At 47.0% G+C, this 22,799-nt stretch overlaps 1 protein-coding gene across 3 annotated transcripts in view; it reads left to right on the top strand.

Moving 5' to 3' along the window:
- Positions 1-22,799, top strand: part of igdcc4 (immunoglobulin superfamily, DCC subclass, member 4) — a 366,490-nt gene that overhangs the window by 172,989 nt on the left and 170,702 nt on the right. For all 3 annotated transcript variants that reach the window (XM_072470589.1, XM_072470588.1, XM_072470587.1), the window contains 2 exons: positions 5,461-5,625; positions 22,321-22,458. In XM_072470589.1, coding sequence (XP_072326690.1) covers positions 5,461-5,625; positions 22,321-22,458 — 303 coding nt within the window. The remainder of the gene's footprint in view (positions 1-5,460; positions 5,626-22,320; positions 22,459-22,799) is intronic.

The raw sequence follows: 22,799 nt of genomic DNA, 5'->3' as shown, positions 1-22,799 counted from the left end.
AGCCTGGGGGCGTTGGTGACGGCACCGCTGCCGCTCTCGCCGACAAAGTATACCACGAGCCCGGTGGTGGCGGCAACGCTAAGGATCTGGGGCCAGTGGAGACGGCACCGGGGTGCAATGGGAGCATCGGTGTGGTCCCCGATCAGGGGTAACCACCGGTTTGTCCCGGGGAAGATGGACGGGGGGTTCCAGAGCTGGCATCGGGCGGGGATTGGAAGAATGGGGGACCTGTTCATCGACGGGACGTTTGCGAGCCTAGGGGCACTGGAGGAGAAGTTCGAGTTACCCCCGGGAAATGCCTTTAGATATATGCAGGTGAGGGCTTTTGTGAGGCGACAGGTGAGGGAATTCCCGTTGCTCCCGGCACAAGAAGTTCAAGATAGGGTGATCTCGGGTGTATGGGTCGGGGAGGGCAAGGTGTCGGAAATACACCAGGAGTTGAAAGAAGAGGGGGAAGCGCTGGTAGAAGAGTTGAAGGGTAAATGGGAGGAGGAGCTGGGGGAGGAGATCGAGGAAGGTCTGTGGGCTGATGCCCTAGGTAGGGTTAATTCCTCCTCCTCGTGTGCCAGGCTCAGCCTGATACAATTTAAGGTGGTCCACAGAGCGCACTTGACGGGGGCGAGGTTGAGTAGGTTCTTTGGGGTGGAGGACAGATGTGGAAGGTGCTCAGGGAGCCTGGCGAACCATGTCCATATGTTTTGGTCATGCCCGGCACTGGAGGGGTTCTGGAGAGGAGTGGCGGGAGCAATATCTCAGGTGGTGAAAGTCCGGGTCAAGTGAAGCTAGGGGCTAGCAATATTTGGAGTATTGGACGAACCGGGAGTGCAGGAGGCGAAAGAGGCCAGCATTCTGGCCTTTGCGCCCCTAGTAGCCCGGCGAAGGATCTTGCTAATGTGGAAGGAGGCGAAGCCCCCCAGCCTGGAGGCCTGGATAAATGATATGGCTGGGTTCATAAAGTTGGAGAGGATTAAGTTCGCCTTGAGAGGGTCTGCGCAGGGGTTCTACAGGCGGTGGCAACCGTTCCTAGACTATCTTGCGGAGCGTTAGAGGAAGGTTGGTCAGCAGCAGCAGCAACCTTGGGGACGGGGGACGTCCTGGGGAGGGGGGGGAAAGGGGGGACTGCCTGGGAGAGTGGATGAGCAAGAGATAACATGAAGGGTTGGGGAAACTGGCACGTACGGGTGAGGGCCAGTGCACAAAGCTGTGTAAATATATAATTTTGCCATGTATATATCTTGCTCGGCGCGATTTCTCGTTTTTTTTTTTGTTACGGGGGGGGGGGTTATTGTTTGTAAGGGAGAAAAATTGTGTTAAATAACTGTAATGAATATATATTTTTAAAAGAAATATAAGGCAACCTGCCCATTCCAGTATAAGTCTAGTAAACCTTCTTTGAACTTCTTCCAATACATTTACATCCTTCCTTGAATAAGGAGACAAGTACTGTACACAGTGGGCGGCACGGTAGCACAGTGGTTAGCACGGTTGCTTCACAGCGCCAGGGACCCGGGTTCAATTCCAGGCTTGGGTCACTGTCTGTGTGGAGTCTGCACGTTCCCCCCGTGTCTGTGTGGGTTTTCTCTGGGTGCTCCAGTTTCCTCCCACAAGTCCCGAAACACGTGCTTGTTTGGTTAATTGGACATTCTGAATTCTCCCTCAGTGTACCTGAACAGGCACTGGAGTGTGGCGACTAGGGGATTTTCAAAGTAACTTCATTGCAGTGTGAATGTAAGCCGACTTGTGACATTAATAATAATAATAATAATAATAACCTTTTTATTTTATTGAAGTCACTGTGAAAAGCCCCTAGTCGGCACATTAAGATTATTATTATTATGACTCCCGATGTGGGGCACGATTTAAATAAATGGGAACAAAAGCCCCATAGCGAGCACTTTTAGCTGCGTGTTTCCCAGTGCTCGCAGCGCCAAGAACCACAATGCTAGCGAACAACACTCACATAGCCGAGGCTGCACATAGCCCCGTTTTCTGCACTGAGGAGCTCCAGTCGCCAGAAGATGGCGTCCCGATCTCTGGAGCACCCGACGCGACCCCCGACATTCTCCCAAGTCCCAACTCACTATTGGGGGGTCCACAGTCACCCAAGCAGGGCACTTCCGGTCTGATCGTCAGCTTGTGAAAAATGCCAGCTTGGCATCCTGGCAGTGCCACATGGGCACCTTGGCAATGTCAGATTGGCACCCAGGTGCCAGTGCCAGGGTGCCCATGTGGCACTGCCAGAATGTACAAGGGTGCCACTCTGCCCAAAAGGCATGCACCTTGGAGCCTCCAATCCCCTGGGAGACTCCCACGAGTGCTGATCTGTGTGGTCCCTGTTTGTGGAGACCAGTACTGAATGGCGCTCAATGGAGGTGAAGGGGATAGACCCCAACGCCTCGGGTATCTCGCAAAACTACATTTTATTGTGCGACTAGCTGTCTCACTCTAATATGCATATTTGATCACGCCCACAATCGGTGGGATTTACATCGCAACATCTCACGAGATCACGTTAGATCTTGAGGTGTTACGAGTCAGCTAGATCCTGGGAGTGGGGTCTCCTGGCTTCTAACGACTACGTTGCACTGCTGCGTGCTGCTTTTCGGACGCAGCGTGGCTGTTCGATCGCACCAGTGGTCTCACCAATACCATTTTCCTGCATTTCCCTCAGATCTTCGTCCACTTAGCTAGCCTACCTACATCATTTTTTACCCTCCTTATGTCCTCTTCACATCTTACTTTCCTACATATCTTTCTGTCACCAGTAAATTTGGCAAGCATACCTTTCATCCAAATTATTTATATAAATTGTAAACAGTTGAGGCCAGAGCACTGATCCCTGTGGCACACCAGTCACTACATCGTTTATGCCTACTCTCTGTTTCCTGTTAGCTAGCCAATCTTTTATCCATGTTTCCCCCTACATCATGAGTTATGGGCTATTCACGTGTCCAGTTAACAATAAGCAATACATTTCAATATTAATGTAGCAAGTGTGTTTGCTTTTGCTGTCATGGAATGTAGAGCACATCATACTATAGAAATTATAAAGTGGATAATTGTGGTATCAGCTGTATTTGTGCAGATCTGAAGCCAAAACCCTGATCCTGTGTGGTAACCTAATACTATAAAAAGTGACAGGTTGAAATCTGGAAATGTAAATGGTGCCAATACAATGAAAACAGGAAAACAGATAGCAAAAGTTTCTATAAATATATAAAATAAAAAACAGTAGCTAAGGTAAACATTGGTCCTTTAGAGGATGAGAAGGGGGATTTAATAATGGGAAATGAGGAAATGGCCAAGGCATTGAACAGGTATTCACAGTGGAAGACACTAATAACATGTCAATAATTGTTGGCAAGGAAACTATGGCAGGTGAGGACCTAGAAACGATCATTATCACTAAGGAGGTAGTGTTGGGCAAGCTAATGGGGCTAAAGGTAGACAATTCCTCTGGTCCTGATGGGGGAAATAGCAAATGTGCTAGTGGTAATTTACCAAAATTCGCTGGACTCTGGGGCGGTTCCGGCAGATTGGAAAACAGCAAATATGACGGCACTGTTCAAAAGAAGAGGTAAACAAAAGACGGGTAACTAGGCCGGTCAGCTTAACTTCTGCAGTGGGGAAAATGCATGAATCTAACATTGAGGAAGAAATAGCGAGACATCTGGATAGAAATTGTCTCATTGGGCAGACGCAGCATGGGTTCATGAAAGGCAGGCCATGTTTGACTAATTCTGTGGAATTCTTTGAGGACATTACGAGCGCGGTGGACCAGTGGATGTGGTGCATCTGGATTTCCAGAAGGCATTCGACAAGGTGCTGCACAAAAGGCTGCAGCATAAGATAAAGGTGCATGGCATTTCGGATAATGTATTAGCATGGATGGAGGATTGACAGAAAGCAAAGGGGATAAATGTTTTTTTTTCTGGTTGGAGATCAATGGCTAGTGGTGTGCCTCAGGGATCAGTGTTGGGTCCGCAATTGTTTACAATTTACATAGATGATCTGGAATTGGGACCGAGTGTAATGTGTCAAAATTCACAGATAACACTAAGATGAGTGGTAGAACCAAGTGTGCAGAAGACACAAAGTCTGCAGAGGGATATAGATAGTTTAAGTGAGTGGGCAAGGGTCTGGCTGATGGAGTTCAATGTTGATAAATGTGAGGTCATCCATTTTGGTAGGAATAACAGCAAAATGGACTGTTATTTAAATGGTAAAAAATTGCAGAATGCTGCTGTGCAGAGGGACCTGGGTGTCCCTGTGTATGAATCGCAAAAAGTTGGTTTGCAGGTGCAGAAAGTAATTAAGAAGGCAAATGGAATTTTGTCCTTCATTGCTAGAGGGATGGAGTTTAAAAGCAGGGAGGTTATGTTGCAACTGTATAGGGTGCTGCTGAAGCCACACCTGGAGCACTGTACAGTTTTGGTCTCTTTACTTGAGAAAGGATGAACTGGCACTGGAGGATGTGCACAAGAGATTCACTAGAGTAGAGTAGGAGGGATAAATAGGCGGGTAGTGTCTATGGGAGAGGAGTGGGCATGTGCAGTATGGTTTGATTGAAGTATTGATTTTATATTGATGTTTGCACATTTCTGTTATCTGTAACTGTTTACAATGCCAAAAATACCTCAATAAAATTGTTTGTTTAAAAAAAAAAAGGAATGTTTAAAATGTGCTACCGTGCTCCAATGGGTAGCACGGTAGCACAAGTGCATAGCACTGTGGCTTCACAACACCAGGGTCCCAGGTTCGATTCCCCGGTGGGTCACTGTCTGTGCGGAGTCTGCACGTTCTCCCCGTGTCTGTGTGGGTTTTCTCCGGGTGCTCCGGTTCCCTCCCACAGTCCAAAGACGTGCAGGTTAGGTGGATTGGCCATGATAAATTGCCCTTAGTGACCAAAAAAGGTTAAATGGGGTTATTGGGTTACGGGATAGGGTGGAAGTGAGGGCTTAAGGGTGTCGGTGCAGACTCGATGGGCTGAATGGCCTCCTTCTGCACTGTATGTTCTATGTTCATGTTCTATGAATAAAAGGTTATGGTGAGCAGGCGGGTAAGTGGAACTGAGTCCACAAAAAATCAGCCATGATCTTATTGAATGGAGGAGCAGGCTCGAGGAGCCAGATGGCCTACTCCTGCTTCTAGTTCTTATGGAAAGGAAACATGTAATGGCAAGATGGAGTCAATCATCGACAGGGCAGATATGCTGAAATATTAAATCAATTAAGTGATATGCAGTGAAAACTTCCACATATCACTTCCTTTCCCACTGCTAATTCAGTGTATGTAATATTCTCTGTAAGGTTCATATATTTCACAGGTTCGTGCTAAATTAAATCACGAACTGACTTTCGAATAGGTAAAATGCATACCAATAGTACAGCTTATTTGTGTATTTTTTGATCTTCATCATTGATCAGCTCAGTCCTTGATTCCATGGTCTTTTTTTTGCAGGTACAAACAATGTTGAATACCAGTTTGCAGTGAATAATGACACTACAGAGCTTCAAGTAAAAGACTTGCAACCAAACACTAACTATACCTTTTACGTTGTTGCTTACTCCCAACTTGGTGCCAGTAGGACTTCACATTCTATGATTGTGCAGACTATGGAAGATGGTAAGGACTGTGGTTAATGTATTTGTTTTGGTCTTTTGGATCTTATAGGTATTGATGATTTTTAATGGAATGATCCTGTCAGGGTGTTGGAAAATTCCATCAGCTCCGTATAGGTTGTTTGTATCTGATTCATTTGCACTGTATCTGATTCATAATGGCTTTCTTTGATGATCTATGTTTCCAGCTTCAAGTAAATATTACTTACTGAGATTAATGAAATGCACCATGATTAAGCAAGTACAGAATTATACAAATTACAGGACAGGTGGTAGCCAATTGACCCATTTCACAAGTGCCTTTAATCACTGCTAATTAACTACGTACCATATTCTGAGAGAGAACCAAAGTAAACAATGCATCATATTCCCTACTGAGCAGGCTAATTGAAGGAACCTGAATAAATATGACATTTTAAAAAAACATAAAAATGATTGCGGCTTTATGGAGACCCTGAGTGATAAATTGTACTACATTAAATCTATGTTCCAAAAGCATTTTATCTTAATGTAAAAAGATTGGACAAACTTCAATTTGAAGGTAGATGGGACCTCAGTTTAATGTCTGGAGATAAGTTGGTAACACCAACAGTGCAGCATTCCCTCAATCCTGTGTCTAGGTGTTAAACTAAATTAATGTCCAGACTTTGTGGTAAAAATAAGAATGAGACTATTATCACTCACCATTGTCAAAAAATAAATTGAGCAACAAATTGCATGACTGCACTTATACAGTTAAATACACTAATCAGGAAGTCACTGTCTGAGATGGTTTTCCTTCGATATACTGGTATCTTGCTGAGCGATTTGGCATTGCAGTACATGGAAGGGCATAAAGTTACTGCATTTGTGTGAACCACAAAACACTGGAATGGAACTTGTGCCCTGACTTCTTTGGAGCCCAAAGTGTTACAAATGATCCAAGGCTTACAACTATTATGGTATAGCGAAGCCTTAAGGTACTGGATACATTTATATCAGTAATTATTAAAAGATTGCTCTTTGTATTTGAGTAATACAGTAAATGAAAAGAATAAAATAAACGATTGTCACTGTTATTTTCTGCTGAGCCAGTTTTATTTGTATTTCAAGGGCTTCAGAGTAAGACTGAGATCAGGATTGCTATTCATTTGACTGAAAAAATGAACGCATGTTGGAATTATATAAGGAGTATGACAAACCAGTACAAAATAGTTTAATTTAATTGTTTGTGGACACTTGTAAACCATTACAGATTAAGACGTGGAATAAGGCGAGGGGAGGGTACAATTGGCTTTCTCGTGGCTATGTTTTAACCATTTAAAAACACACCCAACTGATAAGCAATCTTCACCTACAAACAGGTGTACTAAGCATTGAGGTTGAAGGAGCAGGCATTATGCCAGGGGATCTTGAAACCTACACAGTACATGCAAAATGAGGACATTAGCATGCATTCAAATGTGATCAAGGACAGCTCTAATTTTTCTTGTTTATGGCTGGGTGACAGTTCCTCTAAATTCAAATTAAATTTCAATGCCATCTGCACTTTCCTTTGAACAAGGACAAATAAAGATTTGTTCATGTTGCATTCACTCCCTCCAACAGCAATGCAGAGTGGCAGCAGTATGTACCATTGACAAGATGCACTGCTGGAACCCACCAAGACTTCTTAGGCAGCATTTTACAAATTCGCTTTAACTAAAATCTAGAAGGACAGGGGCAGAAGATGCATGGGAACCCCACAATCTGGAAGTTCCCCTTCCAAGTCACTCGCCATCCTGACTTGGCTATTTGTCGCCGTTTATTCACTGTCGCTGGGTCAAAATCCTGGAACGTTCTCCCTAATAAAACTGTAGGTGTACCTGTGGACTGCAGCGATTAAGAAGGCAGTCCACCACCGCCCTCTCAAGGGCATTTGGGAGTGGACAATAATTGCTGGCCGAGTCAGCAATGTCCACATCCCATGAATGATTTAAAGAAAAAATGTATGGTGGCTTTATTTTTGAACCCGACAATAGTTATTTAAATTCAAAGACCTCCCAATAATAGCTTTCAGTGTTTAAGAACTTGTAGATGATTGAACCTTGTAGCAAAAGAAAAGTTAATCTCAAATGTGATTCTGACTTCTTATGGTTTCAAGGAGTTGAATAGGAGCTGCATTGCAAATATCTTAAATTATTAGTTATTTACTCTTTTGTCCCATTGTAAAGTGCTTTATTCATTTAAAGCTACATTGAGATGTAAAGTGAATATGATAATTCCAGTAGTTAATAATTAATGGATAAGTTGTTCTGTTCATTACTTTAGGCAAATTACTGAAAGTTTACCTAGATCTCAAGAATAGTGTAGATGCTTTGAAGACATAAAGGTAGGGAGTTGGGACCTTGGCCTACAATACTGACCTAAGAAATAGGTGACTGAAAATCTTGAGTGAAGCATGTAGCAAAGACTCAAAACTTTAACAAGGTATGTTGTGGCTGAGTGAAAATACATCTGGAATAGGACTGGAATAAATGTTTGAAATTGTGGATGAATCGTTAGAGGAAGGTCGGTCAGCAGCAACCTTGGGGGGGGGGGGGGGGGGGGGGGGTGGGGGGGGGGGGGGGGTGGAGGGGGACGTCCTGGGAGGGGGGGGGAAAAGGGGGGACTGCCTGGGAGGGTGGATGAGCAAGAGATAACATGAAGGGTTGGGGAAAACTGGCACGTACGGGTGAGGGCCAGTCTACAAAGCTGTGTAAATATATCATTTTGCCATGTATATATCTTGCTCTGCGCGATTTCTTTGTTTTTTTTTTTTGTTACGATGGGGGGGGGGTTATTGTTTGTAAGGGAGAAAAATTGTGTAAAAAACTTTAATTAATATATTTTATTTTACAAAAGAAATTGTGGATGAATATGTGAGTGCAAGTCTGGAGTGATGGGTTATGTGGAACTTCACTGGTGGGGGTGAGCATGAACCAAGAAACCGTGTATGTATCCTGGTGAAGTGAGCATGGAGAGCAAATCTTGGGTTTAGATGGTGAAATCCGATTCCTTTAAACATGAATTATGAATTAGATGAGTAGTTACTACAAGACTGGAAGTTTGTCCTTGAAGCAAGGTGGAGGGGTGAATGTAAGATCAGATGGTTAGATAGCGCTTACGAATGCAGTTGAAATACAAAGAAATCTAGTTTAAATAACCTAAGCAGTTTTACCGATGGAAAGTCAGGAGGTGTGCTGGGGCTGGATTCTCTCTCTCTCTCTCTGTCTTTCCACCCCCCTCCCTCCACCCCCCCCCCCTCCCCCCCCCCTCCACCCCCTCTCCCCCCCCCCCCCCCCCCCCCCAAGCTGTGTGTTTCCTGGCAACAAGCCATTCACTGGCAGCAGGATTCTCTAACTCCTGCCGCTTGTCAATGGGATTTCCCATTGAAGCCATCCGCGCCTGCCAGGAAACCCGCAGGCAGGGGTGCTCGGCGGTGGGAACAGAAAATCCAACGGCCCCGAGAATTCCAGCCGTAGTTTTTTGTGCAGGTAAGGCTCCTTGTTGTAGGGTGAAATAGTCTCTTAATTTCATGCTTGGGTTGTTGTCTCGTTTGATTTGGGCCATTGGCATTTCCTAAAAGGTTTGCTTTTGGCACTGTTGCCATTGGTAGCTAAATCCTAAATCAGATCATGGCTCAATATTCATTTAGAGAAACTCACAAGGGCAGATGCTTGGACACACCTGACACACACGAAGAACACCAGGAGTGATGATTGCAGCATCCAGAAGAATAAAGTGGGCTGCTTGTGGATCTAAAGGCAAAAGATGAGTGTGAATCTCTGTCATGAATTCAGCTTGAAATGGGATGTAATTGACTGTGAGGCCAGGGAGTTAGGAAGGCAGAAATGGAGTGACTGCAATTGATTGGCCTAAAGGGCCTGAAAAAGTAAACATTTTGGCTCAGATTTTGCAAGATCATACAATTGTATGGAAACTTAATTTTCAAACTTAAGTAAGCTTTTTAGATGCTATTCTACATTAAAGGTTATATAAGTTGTCTTTTTGAACCTGTTTCGCAGCTTTCTTTCCATTGTTTACCAATCTTTGTTCTTTCCACAGGGATGGGGAGCGCATTTTGCGTATTCTGGGTCATATATTAACCAAATAAGATACTAAACTGATTGACTAACTATCCGGATTACTGTTTCCATCGCTTCTGTTTTGTTTTTCTAGATTTAGTTTGTTCACAATTGTTTTTGATGAAAATGAAAGAAAATGCTTGAGCATGTCTACATTTTAGTCAGGACCGATTTTTCTAACAGGTACATGCTTTTTGAATCAGTCTGGCTTCTTCAAAGGAAACCAAATTCATTTCTCAAGTTAAAATCTGACAATCTGAACAGTTGGTCACAATTTATTTTACATACATTTAGAGTATCCAATTCATGTTTTCCAAATAAAGTGCAATTTAGCATTGCTAGTCGACCTACCCTGCACGTTTTTGGGGTACCGAGGCCCACGCAGACATGGGGAGAATGTGCGAACTCCACACGGACTGTGACCTGGGGCCGGGATCAAACCTGGGTCCTCTGCGCCATGAGGCAGCAGTGCTAACCACTGCACCACCGTGCCACCCTGGTTGGACACAATTTAATAACCACCAGATATCGTACATATCAGAAGTAAGAAACTTTAGATACCATCCCTTCAATGAACCAGTTTCAGAAAGATTTCCAAACAACAAGGGTTGCTCATGGTCTATTGGCAACATTGCGTTCATGCACTTTGTGAAGGGGCAAAATGTTGTAGCAATTCTGCGCTAAAAATCCACCAACCTTGCCCAAAAAGCACTGATAGTGGAACCAGTTTTCTTTTTAATTTCTCATCCTCTATACACGAATGCAGGCTATTTTGAAACATTCTGCCAAGCATGCCGAGAAAATATTGTTGTGATGTTGCATATGCAGGTGCGTCATCTAGTCTGTTCCTATATTGTGTAAAGCTCGGGACTTTTACAGCACTCTATATCGGCTCATATATCACCAGCTAAAAGCTCAATTCTAATTTTGAACATCTGATGATCAAAGTTTGCTATCAAGGGCGGAATCTTAGCAGATTGGCAAAGTCAGGTTCAGATTGAAAACTGTTGTGTCGCTCTCTGGTTGCGCAGACCAGTTTTCTCTCCAGGAGTGCCATCTTAACAAAAACTCAATGCCTCCACCACCATGGAGGTATCGCCGGTATTATCATGTTCACACACCCCTCCCCTCCAGGCATAAAGGTTGTTCCCCCCACCACAGCGCACTCTCCCACAGTTCACTGAGGTTCCAATGAGGAGCAGTCCCTGGCACTGCTTCTGGCACAGGTTGCCAATGCCAACCTGATCCAGGGCATGCCCCAACCCCGAAGGCTATACTGACCTTTGCACCCTCGGAGGGATCACCTTGACTGTTTCTCATTTTTAAAAAGCTGTTGTAAACCTCGCTGACGTTACATCATGTCGATGAGGTATGAATATCCAGTGAGGAAGGATCATGTGGCAGGAAGCCCATTAATAATATTAAAATCCATTTAAATGAGATTCCCACTCTTTGTGGGCATGAACCTCGTGACATCACCAATGAGGGGCAAGGAAAATTCTGAAACACAACCTGTCTGGAGAATATCGCGTTTCGTGATTCTCTCTGGATTTTCCGCCTGCATCGCAGGTTCTCTCTATGACACCGATCGTGGCTGAAAATTGGCCTCAAAGTCTTCAGGAACATCCTAGATTAGACGGACATCAGAATATTAACCTCTTTTGTTATAAGTGACCTGATCACATTTTGCTTTCTTGTTCATGTTTCCTGTGAACCCAGTTAGAACTCTGGAAAATATTGGGCGCGATTCTACACTCCCACGCCGGTTGGGAGAATCGCCTGGGCCGCCAAAATTTCCGGGGACGCCGGTCCGACGCCCTCCCGCGATTCTCCCAAGCGGCGGGAACGGGCCGGTCGAGTTTCGCAGGCCGGAGAATCGCCGGAGACACCGAAAATGGCGATTCTCCAGCACCCCCGCTATTTTGAGGCCCGGATGGGCTGAGCGGCCAGGCCAAAACGGCAGGTTCCCCCCGGCGCCGTCCGCACCTGGTCACTGCAGTCGTGGGCGGTGCGTGAACGCTGGGGGGGGCGCGGCCTGTGGGGGGGCGAGGGGGGATCCTGCACCGGGCTTCACCTGGAATGTGGGGTGGCCCGCGATCAGTGCCCACCGATCGCCGGGCCGTCCTCTCTGAGGGAGGACCTCCTTCCTTCCGCGGCCCCGCAATATCCGTCCGCCATCTTCTTGCGGGGCAGACTTAGAGAGGACGGCATCCACGCATGCGCGGATGACGCCTGTTATGCGGCGCCGGCCGCGTCATTTATGCGGCGCCACTTTTACGCGGGCGACAAGGCCTGGCGCGTGTAGATGACGCGGCCCCGATCCTGGCCCATTGTCAGGGCCTGAATCAGTCGGGACCGGGGCCGTTTCGCGCCGTCGTGAACCTCGACGGCGTTCACGACAGCGCGGCCACTTCGGCGCGGGAGTGGAGAATCCCGCCCATGATGTTAGCAACAGACATGAGCAATTTTAATGTGAAGATCCAAATCAAGTCCAAGGTGCAGTAATCTAAACCTGTGCTACCTCTGTACAGTGTATCCCCTCAGCCTGGGACTTTCCTCCCCTCAGAGGGGAGGAAAAATACAATCTTAATATTAGAGGTATAGTGTTTCAGATCTAGCTATCTGAAAACTGGTGGTGTCCAAAAAACAAACGTTTTTATAAGCTGCCAAGCATGAATTTTTAATTCTTATTGAATGAGTAAAATAACGTACCAGCCTGTTTGGCTAGGTGCTGATTTGGGTGGTCTGAGGGGTCCCACCCAACTCAATCTGCCCGGCCCGAAAAAACCAACAGGATCCAAAACCCAGCACAGAAGTGAGGGCTTAAAGTGGGTCAGTGCAGACTCGATGGGCCCATTGGCCTCCTGCACTGTACGTTCTATGTTCTACTTTCTGATTGTCACATTGACTGATATCAACTTTGTTTCTCACTATCTCTTTTTTCTTTCCTCTCTAGTGATTTTCTACCTTTGTTTATCAGTTATATTTTTCCTCCCCAATTTAAATGTTGCCTTCAGTTGTACTCCATGAAAAGAAAGCTTTTTAGTTGCATTCTGGAAAACCAAAATCTATTCAGTCACATTGTAGAAAAGAAAATCTCCAATTAATTTTATTAAAATTTATGTTAGATCAGTGGGACAAACTCCGAATTAATGATCACAAGATCTCCCCCATCCCAAAATTATTGGATCTGTGGTCAGCATTTTGAAGATAATTGCCCAATGGAGATAACTGTCCTGTTTTTAGCTTTGCCTTCTGCCATAACTAAGGGGGTTCTTTTCATCCTCTACCCCCTTTAGATAGGTTTAAATATTCTGCAATGTCCATCCACTGTGAGTGCTATGAGCTTGTGTTAAATCATCTTAGAAGGTGCGCAGGTTTTCTTAGAACATAGAACATAGAACAATACAGCGCAGTACAGGCCCTTCGGCCCACGATGTTCATCTAACCTACACTATACCATTATCATCCATATGTTTATCCAATAAAATTTTAAATGCCCTCAATGTTGGCGAGTTCACGACTGTAGCAGGTAGGGCATTCCACGGCCTCACTACTCTTTGCGTAAAGAACCTACCCCTGACCTCTGTCCTATATCTATTACCCCTCAGTTTAAGGCTATGTCCCCTCGTGCTAGCCATTTCCATCCGCGGGAGAAGGCTCTCACTGTCCACCCTATTTAACCCTCTGATCATTTTGTATGCCTCTATTAAGTCTCCTCTTAACCTTCTTCTCTCTAACGAAAACAACCTCAAGTCCATCAGCCTTTCCTCATAAGATTTTCCCTCCATACCAGGCAACATCCTGGTAAATCTCCTCTGCACCCGTTCCAAAGCCTCCACGTCCTTCCTATAATGCGGTGACCAGAACTGTACGCAATACTCCAAATGCGGCCGTACCAGAGTTCTGTACAGCTGCAACATGACCTCCTGACTCCGGAACTCAATCCCTCTACCAATAAAGGCCAACACTCCATAGGCCTTCTTCACCACCCTATCAACCTAGGTGGCAACTTTCAGGGATCTATGTACATGGACACCTAGATCCCTCTGCTCATCCACACTTTCAAGAACTTTTCCATTAGCCAAATATTCCACATTCCTGTTTTTCCTTCCAAAGTGAATCACCTCACACTTCTCTACATTAAACTCCATTTGCCACCTCTCAGCCCAGCTCTGCAGCTTATCTATGTCCCTCTGTAACCTGCTACATCCTTCCACACTATCGACAACACCACCGACTTTAGTATCGTCTGCAAATTTACTCACCCACCCTTCTGCGCCTTCCTCTAGGTCATTGATAAAAATGACAAACAGCAACGGCCCCAGAACAGATCCTTGTGGTACTCCACTTGTAACTGAACTCCATTCTGAACATTTCCCATCAACCACCACCCTCTGTCTTCTTTCAGCTAGCCAATTTCTGATCCACATCTCTAAATCACCCTCAATCCCCAGCCTCCGTATTTTCTGCAATAGCCTACCGTGGGGAACCTTATCAAACGCTTTGCTGAAATCCATATACACCACATCAACTGCTCTACCCTCGTCTACCTGTTCAGTCACCTTCTCAAAGAACTCGATAAGGTTTGTGAGGCATGACCTACCCTTCACAAAGCCATGCTGACTATCCCTGATCATATTATTCCTATCTAGATGATTATAAATCTTGTCTCTTATAATCTGCTCCAAGACTTTACCCACTACAGACGTGAGGCTCACCGGTCTATAGTTGCCGGGGTTGTCTCTGCTCCCCTTTTTGAACAAAGGGACCACATTTGCTATCCTACCAGTCCTCTGGCACTATTCCTGTATCCAATGATGACATAAAAACCAAAGCCAATGGTCCAGCAATCTCTTCCCTGGCCTCCCAGAGAATCCTAGGATAAATCCCATCAGGTCCCGGGGACTTATCTATTTTCAGCCTGTCCAGAATTGCCAACACCTCTTCCCTACGTACCTCAATGCCATCTAATCTATTTACCTGGATCTCAGCATTCTCCTCCACAACATTATCTTTTTCCTGAGTGAATACTGACGAAAAATATTCATTTAGTATCTCGCCTATCTCTTCAGACTCTACACACAACTTCCCATCCCTGTCCTTGACTGGTCCTACTCTGTCCCTCGTCATTCGCTTATTCCTTTTTTTTAATTAAATATTTTATTGAAAATTTTTGGTCAACCAACACAGTACATTGTGTATCCTTTACACAATATTATAACAACACAAATAACAATGACCTATTTTATAAACAAAAAATGAATAAATAATAAATGACAAAAATGAAAACTACCCCTAATTAGCAACTGCCTTGTCACAAGTAACACTCTCCAAAAATATAATTTAACAGTCCAATATATAATTATCTGTAGCAACGACCTATACATACTATACAGTATATATTAACAACCCTGAGAGTCCTTCTGGTTCCTCCCCCCCCCCCCCCCCCCCCCCCCGATCCTGGGCTGCTGCTGCTGCCTTCTTTTTCCCATTCCGTCTATCTTTCTGCGAGGTATTCGACGAACGGTTGCCACCGCCTGGTGAACCCTTGAGCCGACCCCCTTAGGACGAACTTAATCCGCTCTAGCTTTATAAACCCCGCCATGTCATTTATCCAGGTCTCCACCCCCGGGGGCTTGGCTTCTTTCCACATTAGCAATATCCTGCGCCGGGCTACTAGGGACGCAAAGGCCAAAACATCGGCCTCTCTCGCCTCCTGCACTCCCGGCTCTTGTGCAACCCCAAATATAGCCAACCCCCAGCTTGGTTCGACCCGGACTCCTACTACTTTTGAAAGCACCTTTGTCACCCCCATCCAAAACCCCTGTAGTGCCGGGCATGACCAAAACATATGGGTATGATTCGCTGGGCTTCTCGAGCACCTCGCACACCTATCCTCCACCCCAAAAAATTTACTGAGCCGTGCTCCAGTCATATGTGCCCTGTGTAATACCTTAAACTGAATCAGGCTTAGCCTGGCACACGAGGACGACGAGTTTACCCTGCTTAGGGCATCTGCCCACAGCCCCTCCTCGATCTCCTCCCCCAGCTCTTCTTCCCATTTCCCTTTTAGTTCATCTACCATAGTCTCCCCTTCGTCCCTCATTTCCCTATATATATCTGACACCTTACCATCCCCCACCCATGTCTTTGAGATCACTCTGTCCTGCACCTCTTGTGTCGGGAGCTGCGGGAATTCCCTCACCTGTTGCCTCGCAAAAGCCCTCAGTTGCATATACCTGAATGCATTCCCTTGGGGCAACCCATATTTCTCGGTCAGCGCTCCCAGACTCGCGAACTTCCCATCCACAAACAGATCTTTCAGTTGCGTTATTCCTGCTCTTCGCCACATTCCATATCCCCCATCCATTCCGCCCGGGGCAAACCTATGGTTGTTTCTTATCGGGGACCCCCCCAAGGCTCCAGTCTTTCCCCTATGCCGTCTCCACTGTCCCCAAATCTTCAGTGTAGCCACCACCACCGGGCTTGTGGTGTAGTTCCTCGGTGAGAACGGCAATGGGGCTGTCACCATAGCCTGTAGGCTAGTCCCCCTACAGGACGCCCTCTCTAATCTCTTCCACGCCGCTCCCTCCTCCTCTCCCATCCACTTACTCACCATTGAAATATTAGCGGCCCAATAATACTCACTTAGGCTCGGTAGTGCCAGCCCCCCCCTATCCCTGCTACGCTGTAAGAATCCCTTCCTCACTCTCGGGGTCTTCCCGGCCCACACAAAACCCATGATGCTCTTTTCAATCCTTTTAAATAAAGCCTTCGTAATCACCACCGGGAGGCACTGAAACACAAAGAGGAATCTCGGGAGGACCACCATCTTAACCGCCTGCACCCTCCCTGCCATTGACAGGGATACCATATCCCATCTCTTGAAATCCTCCTCCATCTGTTCCACCAACCGCGTTAAATTTAACCTATGCAATGTGCCCCAATTCTTAGCTATCTGGATCCCCAGGTAACGAAAGTCCCTTGTTACCTTCCTCAACGGTAGGTCCTCTATTTCTCTACTCTGCTCCCCTGGATGCACCACAAACAACTCACTTTTCCCCATGTTCAATTTATACCCTGAAAAATCCCCAAACTCCCCAAGTATCCGCATTATTTCTGGCATCCCCTCCGCCGGGTCCGCCACGTATAGTAGCAAATCATCCGCATACAAAGATACCCGGTGCTCTTCTCCTCCCCTAAGTACTCCCCTCCACTTCTTGGAACCCCTCAACGCTATCGCCAGGGGCTCAATCGCCAGTGCAAACAATAATGGGGACAGAGGGCATCCCTGCCTTGTCCCTCTATGGAGCCGAAAATATGCAGATCCCCGTCCATTCGTGACCACGCTCGCCACTGGGGCCCTATACAACAGCTGCACCCATCTAACATACCCCTCTCCAAAACCAAATCTCCTCAACACCTCCCACAAATAATCCCACTCCACTCTATCAAATGCTTTCTCAGCATCCATCGCCACTACTATCTCCGTTTCTCCCTCTGGTGGGGCCATCATCATTACCCCTAACAACCTCCGTATATTCGTGTTCAGCTGTCTCCCCTTCACAAACCCAGTTTGGTCCTCGTGGACCACCCCCGGGACACATTCCTCTATTCTCATTGCCATTACCTTGGCCAGGACCTTGGCATCTACATTTAGGAGGGAAATAGGTCTATAGGACCCGCATTGTAGCGGGTCCTTTTCCTTCTTTAAGAGAAGCGATATCGTTGCTTCAGACATAGTCGGGGGCAGTTGTCCCCTTTCCTTTGCCTCATTAAAGGTCCTCGTCAGTACCGGGGCGAGCAAGTCCACATATTTTCTATAGAATTCGACTGGGAATCCATCCGGTCCCGGGGCCTTTTCCGCCTGCATGCTCCTAATTCCTTTCACCACTTCTTCTACCTCGATCTGTGCTCCCAGTCCCACCCTTTCCTGCTCTTCCACCTTGGGAAATTCCAGCCGATCCAAGAAGCCCATCATTCTCTCCCTCCCATCCGGGGTTTGAGCTTCATATAATTTTTTATAAAATGTCTTGAACACTCCATTCACTCTCTCCGCTCCCCGCTCCATCTCTCCTTCCTCATCCCTCACTCCCCCTATTTCCCTTGCTGCTCCCCTTTTCCTCAATTGGTGTGCCAGCAACCTGCTCGCCTTCTCCCCATATTCGTACTGTACACCCTGTGCCTTCCTCCATTGTGCCTCTGCAGTGCCTGTAGTCAGCAAGTCAAATTCTACATGTAGCCTTTGCCTTTCCCTGTACAGTCCCTCCTCCGGTGCTTCCGCATATTGTCTGTCCACCCTCAACCGCTCCCGTTCCTTACTCTCCTGCTTCCCTTTATGTGCTCTTATTGATATCAGCTCCCCTCTAACCACCGCCTTCAACGCCTCCCAGACCACTCCCACCTGGACCTCCCCATTATCATTGAGTTCCAAGTACTTTTCAATGCACCCCCTCACCCTTAGACACACCCCCTCATCTGCCATTAGTCCCATGTCCATTCTCCAGGGTGGGCGCCCTCCTGTTTCCTCCCCTATCTCCAAGTCCACCCAGTGTGGAGCGTGATCCGAAATGGCTATAGCCGTATACTCCGTTCCCCCCACCTTCGGGATCAATGCCCTACCCAGCACAAAAAAGTCTATTCGCGAGTAGACTTTATGGAAATAGGAGAAAAACGAGAACTCCTTACTCCTAGGTCTGCTAAATCTCCACGGGTCTACACCTCCCATCTGCTCCATAAAATCTTTAAGTACCTTGGCTGCTGCCGGCCTCCTTCCAGTCCTGGACTTCGACCTATCCAGCCCTAGTTCCAACACCGTATTAAAATCTCCCCCCATTATCAGCTTTCCCATCTCTAGGTCCGGAATGCGTCCTAGCATCCGCCTCATAAAATTGGCATCATCCCAGTTCGGGGCATATACGTTTACCAAAACCACCGTCTCCCCCTGTAGTTTGCCACTCACCATCACGTATCTGCCCCCGTTATCCGCCACTATAGTCTTTGCCTCGAACATTACCCGCTTCCCCACTAATATAGCCACCCCCCTGTTTTTCGCATCTAGCCCCGAATGGAACACCTGCCCCACCCATCCTTTGCGTAGCCTAACCTGGTCTATCAGTTTCAGGTGCGTTTCCTGTAACATAACCACATCTGCCTTAAGTTTCTTAAGGTGTGCGAGTACCCGTGCCCTCTTTATCGGCCCGTTCAGCCCTCTCACGTTCCATGTGATCAGCCGAGTTGGGGGGCTTCCTACCCCCCCCTTGTCGATTAGCCATCACCTTTTTCCAGCTCCTCACCCGGTTCCCACGCAGCTGTATCTCCCCCAGGCGGTGCCCCCCCGCCCATCCTCTCCCATACCAGCTCCCCCCTCTCCCCAGCAGGAGCAACCCAGTAATTCCCCCCTCCCACCCCCCCCGCTAGATCCCCCGCTAGCGTAATTACTCCCCCCATGTTGCTCCCAGAAGTCAGCAAACTCTGGCTGACCTCGGCTTCCCCCCGTGACCTCGGCTCGCACCGTGCGACGCCCCCTCCTTCCTGCTTCTCTATTCCCGCCATGATTATCATAGCGCGGGAACCAAGCCCGCGCTTCTCCCTTGGCCCCGCCCCCAATGGCCAACGCCCCATCTCCTCCACCTCCCCTCCTCCCCCCATCACCACCTGTGGGAGAGAGAAAAGTTACCACATCGCAGGATTAGTACATAAAACCCCTCTTTGCCCCCCACATTCGCCCCACCACTTTGTTCGAACGTTCTTTTTAATAACCCGCTCATTCCAGTTTTTCTTCCACAATAAAAGTCCACGCTTCATCCGCCGTCTCAAAGTAGTGGTGCCTCCCTCGATATGTGACCCACAGTCTTGCCGGTTGCAGCATTCCAAATTTTATCTTCTTTTTATGAAGCACCGCCTTGGCCCGATTAAAGCTCGCCCTCCTTCTCGCCACCTCCGCACTCCAGTCTTGATAAACGCGGATCACCGCGTTCTCCCATTTACTGCTCCGAGTTTTCTTCGCCCATCTAAGGACCATTTCTCTATCCTGAAAACGGAGGAATCTCACCACTATGGCTCTGGGAATTTCTCCTGCTCTCGGTCCTCGCGCCATCACTCGGTATGCTCCCTCCACCTCCAACGGACCCGCCGGGGCCTCCGCTCCCATTAACGAGTGCAGCATCGTGCTCACATATGCCCCGACGTCCGCTCCCTCCACACCTTCAGGAAGACCAAGAATCCTCAGGTTGTTCCTCCTTGCGTTGTTTTCCAGTGCCTCCAACCTTTCCACACATCGTTTCTGATGTGCCTCCTGCGTCTCCGTCTTCACCACCAGGCCCTGTATATCGTCCTCATTCTCGGCTGCCTTTGCCTTCACGACCCGAAGCTCCCGCTCCTGGGTCTTTTGTTCCTCCTTTAGCCCTTCGATCGCCTGTAGTATCGGGGCCAACAGCTCTTTCTTTATTTCCTTTTTGATCTCTTCCACACAGCATTTCAAGAACTCTTGTTGTTCAGGGCCCCATGTTAAACTGCCACCTTCCGACGCCATCTTGGTTTTTGCTTGCCTTCCTTGCCACTGTTCTAAAGGATCCACTGCAATCTGGCCACTCACTCCTCCTTTTTCCATCCGTATCCAGGGGGGATTCCCTTCTGGTTTACCGCACAGTGTTTTTAGCCGTCAAAATTGCCGTTGGGGCTCCTATCAAGAGCCCAAAAGTCCGTTTCACAGGGAGCTGCCGAAACGTGCGACTCAGCTGGTCATCGCCGCACCCGGAAGTCTCATTCGCTTATTCCTGACATACCTATAGAAAGCTTTTGGGTTTTCCTTGATCCTTCCTGCCAAATACTTCTCATGTCCCCTCCTTGCTCGTCTTAGCTCTCTCTTTAGATCCTTCCTCGCTACCTTGTAACTATCCATCGCCCCAACTGAAACTTCACACCTCATCTTCACATAGGCCTCCTTCTTCCTCTTAACAAGAGATTCCACTTCTTTGGTAAACCACGGTTCCCTCGCTCGGCACCTTCCTCCCTGCCTGACCGGTACATACTTATCAAGAACACGCAGTAGCTGATCCTTGAACAAGCTCCACTTATCCAGTGTGTCCAACACTTGCAGCCTACTTCTCCACCTTATCCCCCCCAAGTCACGTCTAATGGCATCATAATTTCCCTTCCCCCAGCTATAACTCTTGCCCTGCGGTGTATACTTATCCCTTTCCATCCTTAACGTAAACGTCACCGAATTGTGGTCACTGTCCCCAAAGTGCTCACCTACCTCCAAATCCAACACCTGGCCTGGTTCATTACCCAAAACCAAATCCAATGTGGCCTCGCCTCTTGTTGGCCTGTCAACAAACTGTGTCAGGAAACCCTCCTGCACACACTGTACAAAAAACGACCCATCTAATGTACTCGAACTATATCTTTTCCAGTCAATATTTGGAAAGTTAAAGTCTCCCATAATAACTACCCTATTACTTTCGCTCTTATCCAGGATCACCCTCGCCATCCTTTCCTCTACATCCCTAGAACTATTTGGAGGCCTATAGAAAACTCCCAACAGGGTGACCTCTCCTTTCCTGTTTCTAACCTCAGCCCATACTACCTCGGAAGATGAGTCCCCATCTAGCATCCTCTCCGCCACCGTAATACTGCTCTTGACTAGCAGCGCCACACCTCCCCTTCTTTTGCCTCCTTCTCTGAGCTTACTAAAACACCTAAACCCCGGAACCTGCAACATCCATTCCTGTCCCTGCTCTATCCATGTCTCCGAAATGGCCACAACATCGAAGTCCCAGGTACCAACCCATGCTGCCAGTTCCCCTACCTTATTTCGTATACTCCTGGCATTGAAGTAGACACACTTCAAACCACCTACCTGAACACTGGCCCCCTCCTGCGACGCCAAATCTGTGCTCCTGACCTCTATACTCTCATTCTTCCTTACCCTAAAACTACAATCCAGGTTCCCATGCCCCTGCTGCATTAGTTTAAACCCCCCCAAAGAGCACTAACAAATCTCCCCCCCCAGGATATTTGTGCCCCGCAGGTTCAGATGTAGACCATCCTGTCTGTAGAGGTCCCACCTTCCCCAGAAAGAGCCCCAGTTATCCAGAAATCTGAATCCCTCCCGCCTGCACCATCCCTGTAGCCACGTGTTTAATTGCTCTCTCTACCTATTCCTCATCTCACTATCACGTGGCACGGGCAACAACCCAGAGATAACAACTCTGTTTGTTCTAGTTCTGAGCTTCCATCCTAGCTCCCTGAAAGCCTGCCTGACATCCTTATCCCCTTCCCTACCTATGTCGTTCGTGCCAATGTGGACCACGACTTGGGGCTGCTCCCCCTCCCCCTTAAAGACCCGGAAAACACGATCCGACACGATCTTCTCCTGTGCCTGGAGATGTTCTGTACTTCTACTTCACTGTGGATTGGCTGTGATTGAAGTACATTGAAGAAAATATATGGTGATTTTTTAATGTAATAAATAGCATTGACTTTAAATTAATTTCACAAGTGAACTCTGTTTTATTGTTAAACCCAGTCTAAAGACATTCTGGGGAATTCTTGCAAAACCTCCGCCACTCCAATGGTTCTTACACGTTCTTTGTATTTGTCAACAGTCCCAAGTACTGCTCCTCAGCTGTCCTTGTCGATTCCCACCCTCACTGATATTCGGGTGACATGGCTTCCTCTTTCTCCAGAGCTCAGCCATGGTAAAATAACAAAATACCGCATTGATTACTGCACTTTGATAGAAGGTATGTAGAACTTGCTTGTTTAATATGTTTGAATTCTGTCACGTGCTTACTGTTTCAAAATAGAAAGCGTTTATTTTGTTCACTTCGTTTAGATTTCTATTTTCCTTGCACGTCTCAAAGTTACAAAGCACAATGACGGCAACTTAGAACATTTGGTATATGTCCAGCTTTAGAATAGTAAAAGCAAATTGCTACGGATGCTGGAATCTGAAACCAAAAAGAAAATGCTGGAAAATTTCAGCAGGTCTGGCAGCATCTGTAGAGAGAAAAGAGGTAACATTTTGAGTCCAGATGACCCTTTGTCAAAGCTAAAGACAGAGAAAGTGGGAAATATTGATACT

The sequence above is a fragment of the Scyliorhinus torazame genome, chromosome 12, assembly GCF_047496885.1.
Source record: "Scyliorhinus torazame isolate Kashiwa2021f chromosome 12, sScyTor2.1, whole genome shotgun sequence".
Classification (NCBI taxonomy): domain Eukaryota; kingdom Metazoa; phylum Chordata; class Chondrichthyes; order Carcharhiniformes; family Scyliorhinidae; genus Scyliorhinus; species Scyliorhinus torazame.
The sequence above is the reverse complement of the archived record's forward strand: the minus strand, read 5'-3'. Positions and strand labels throughout refer to the sequence as shown.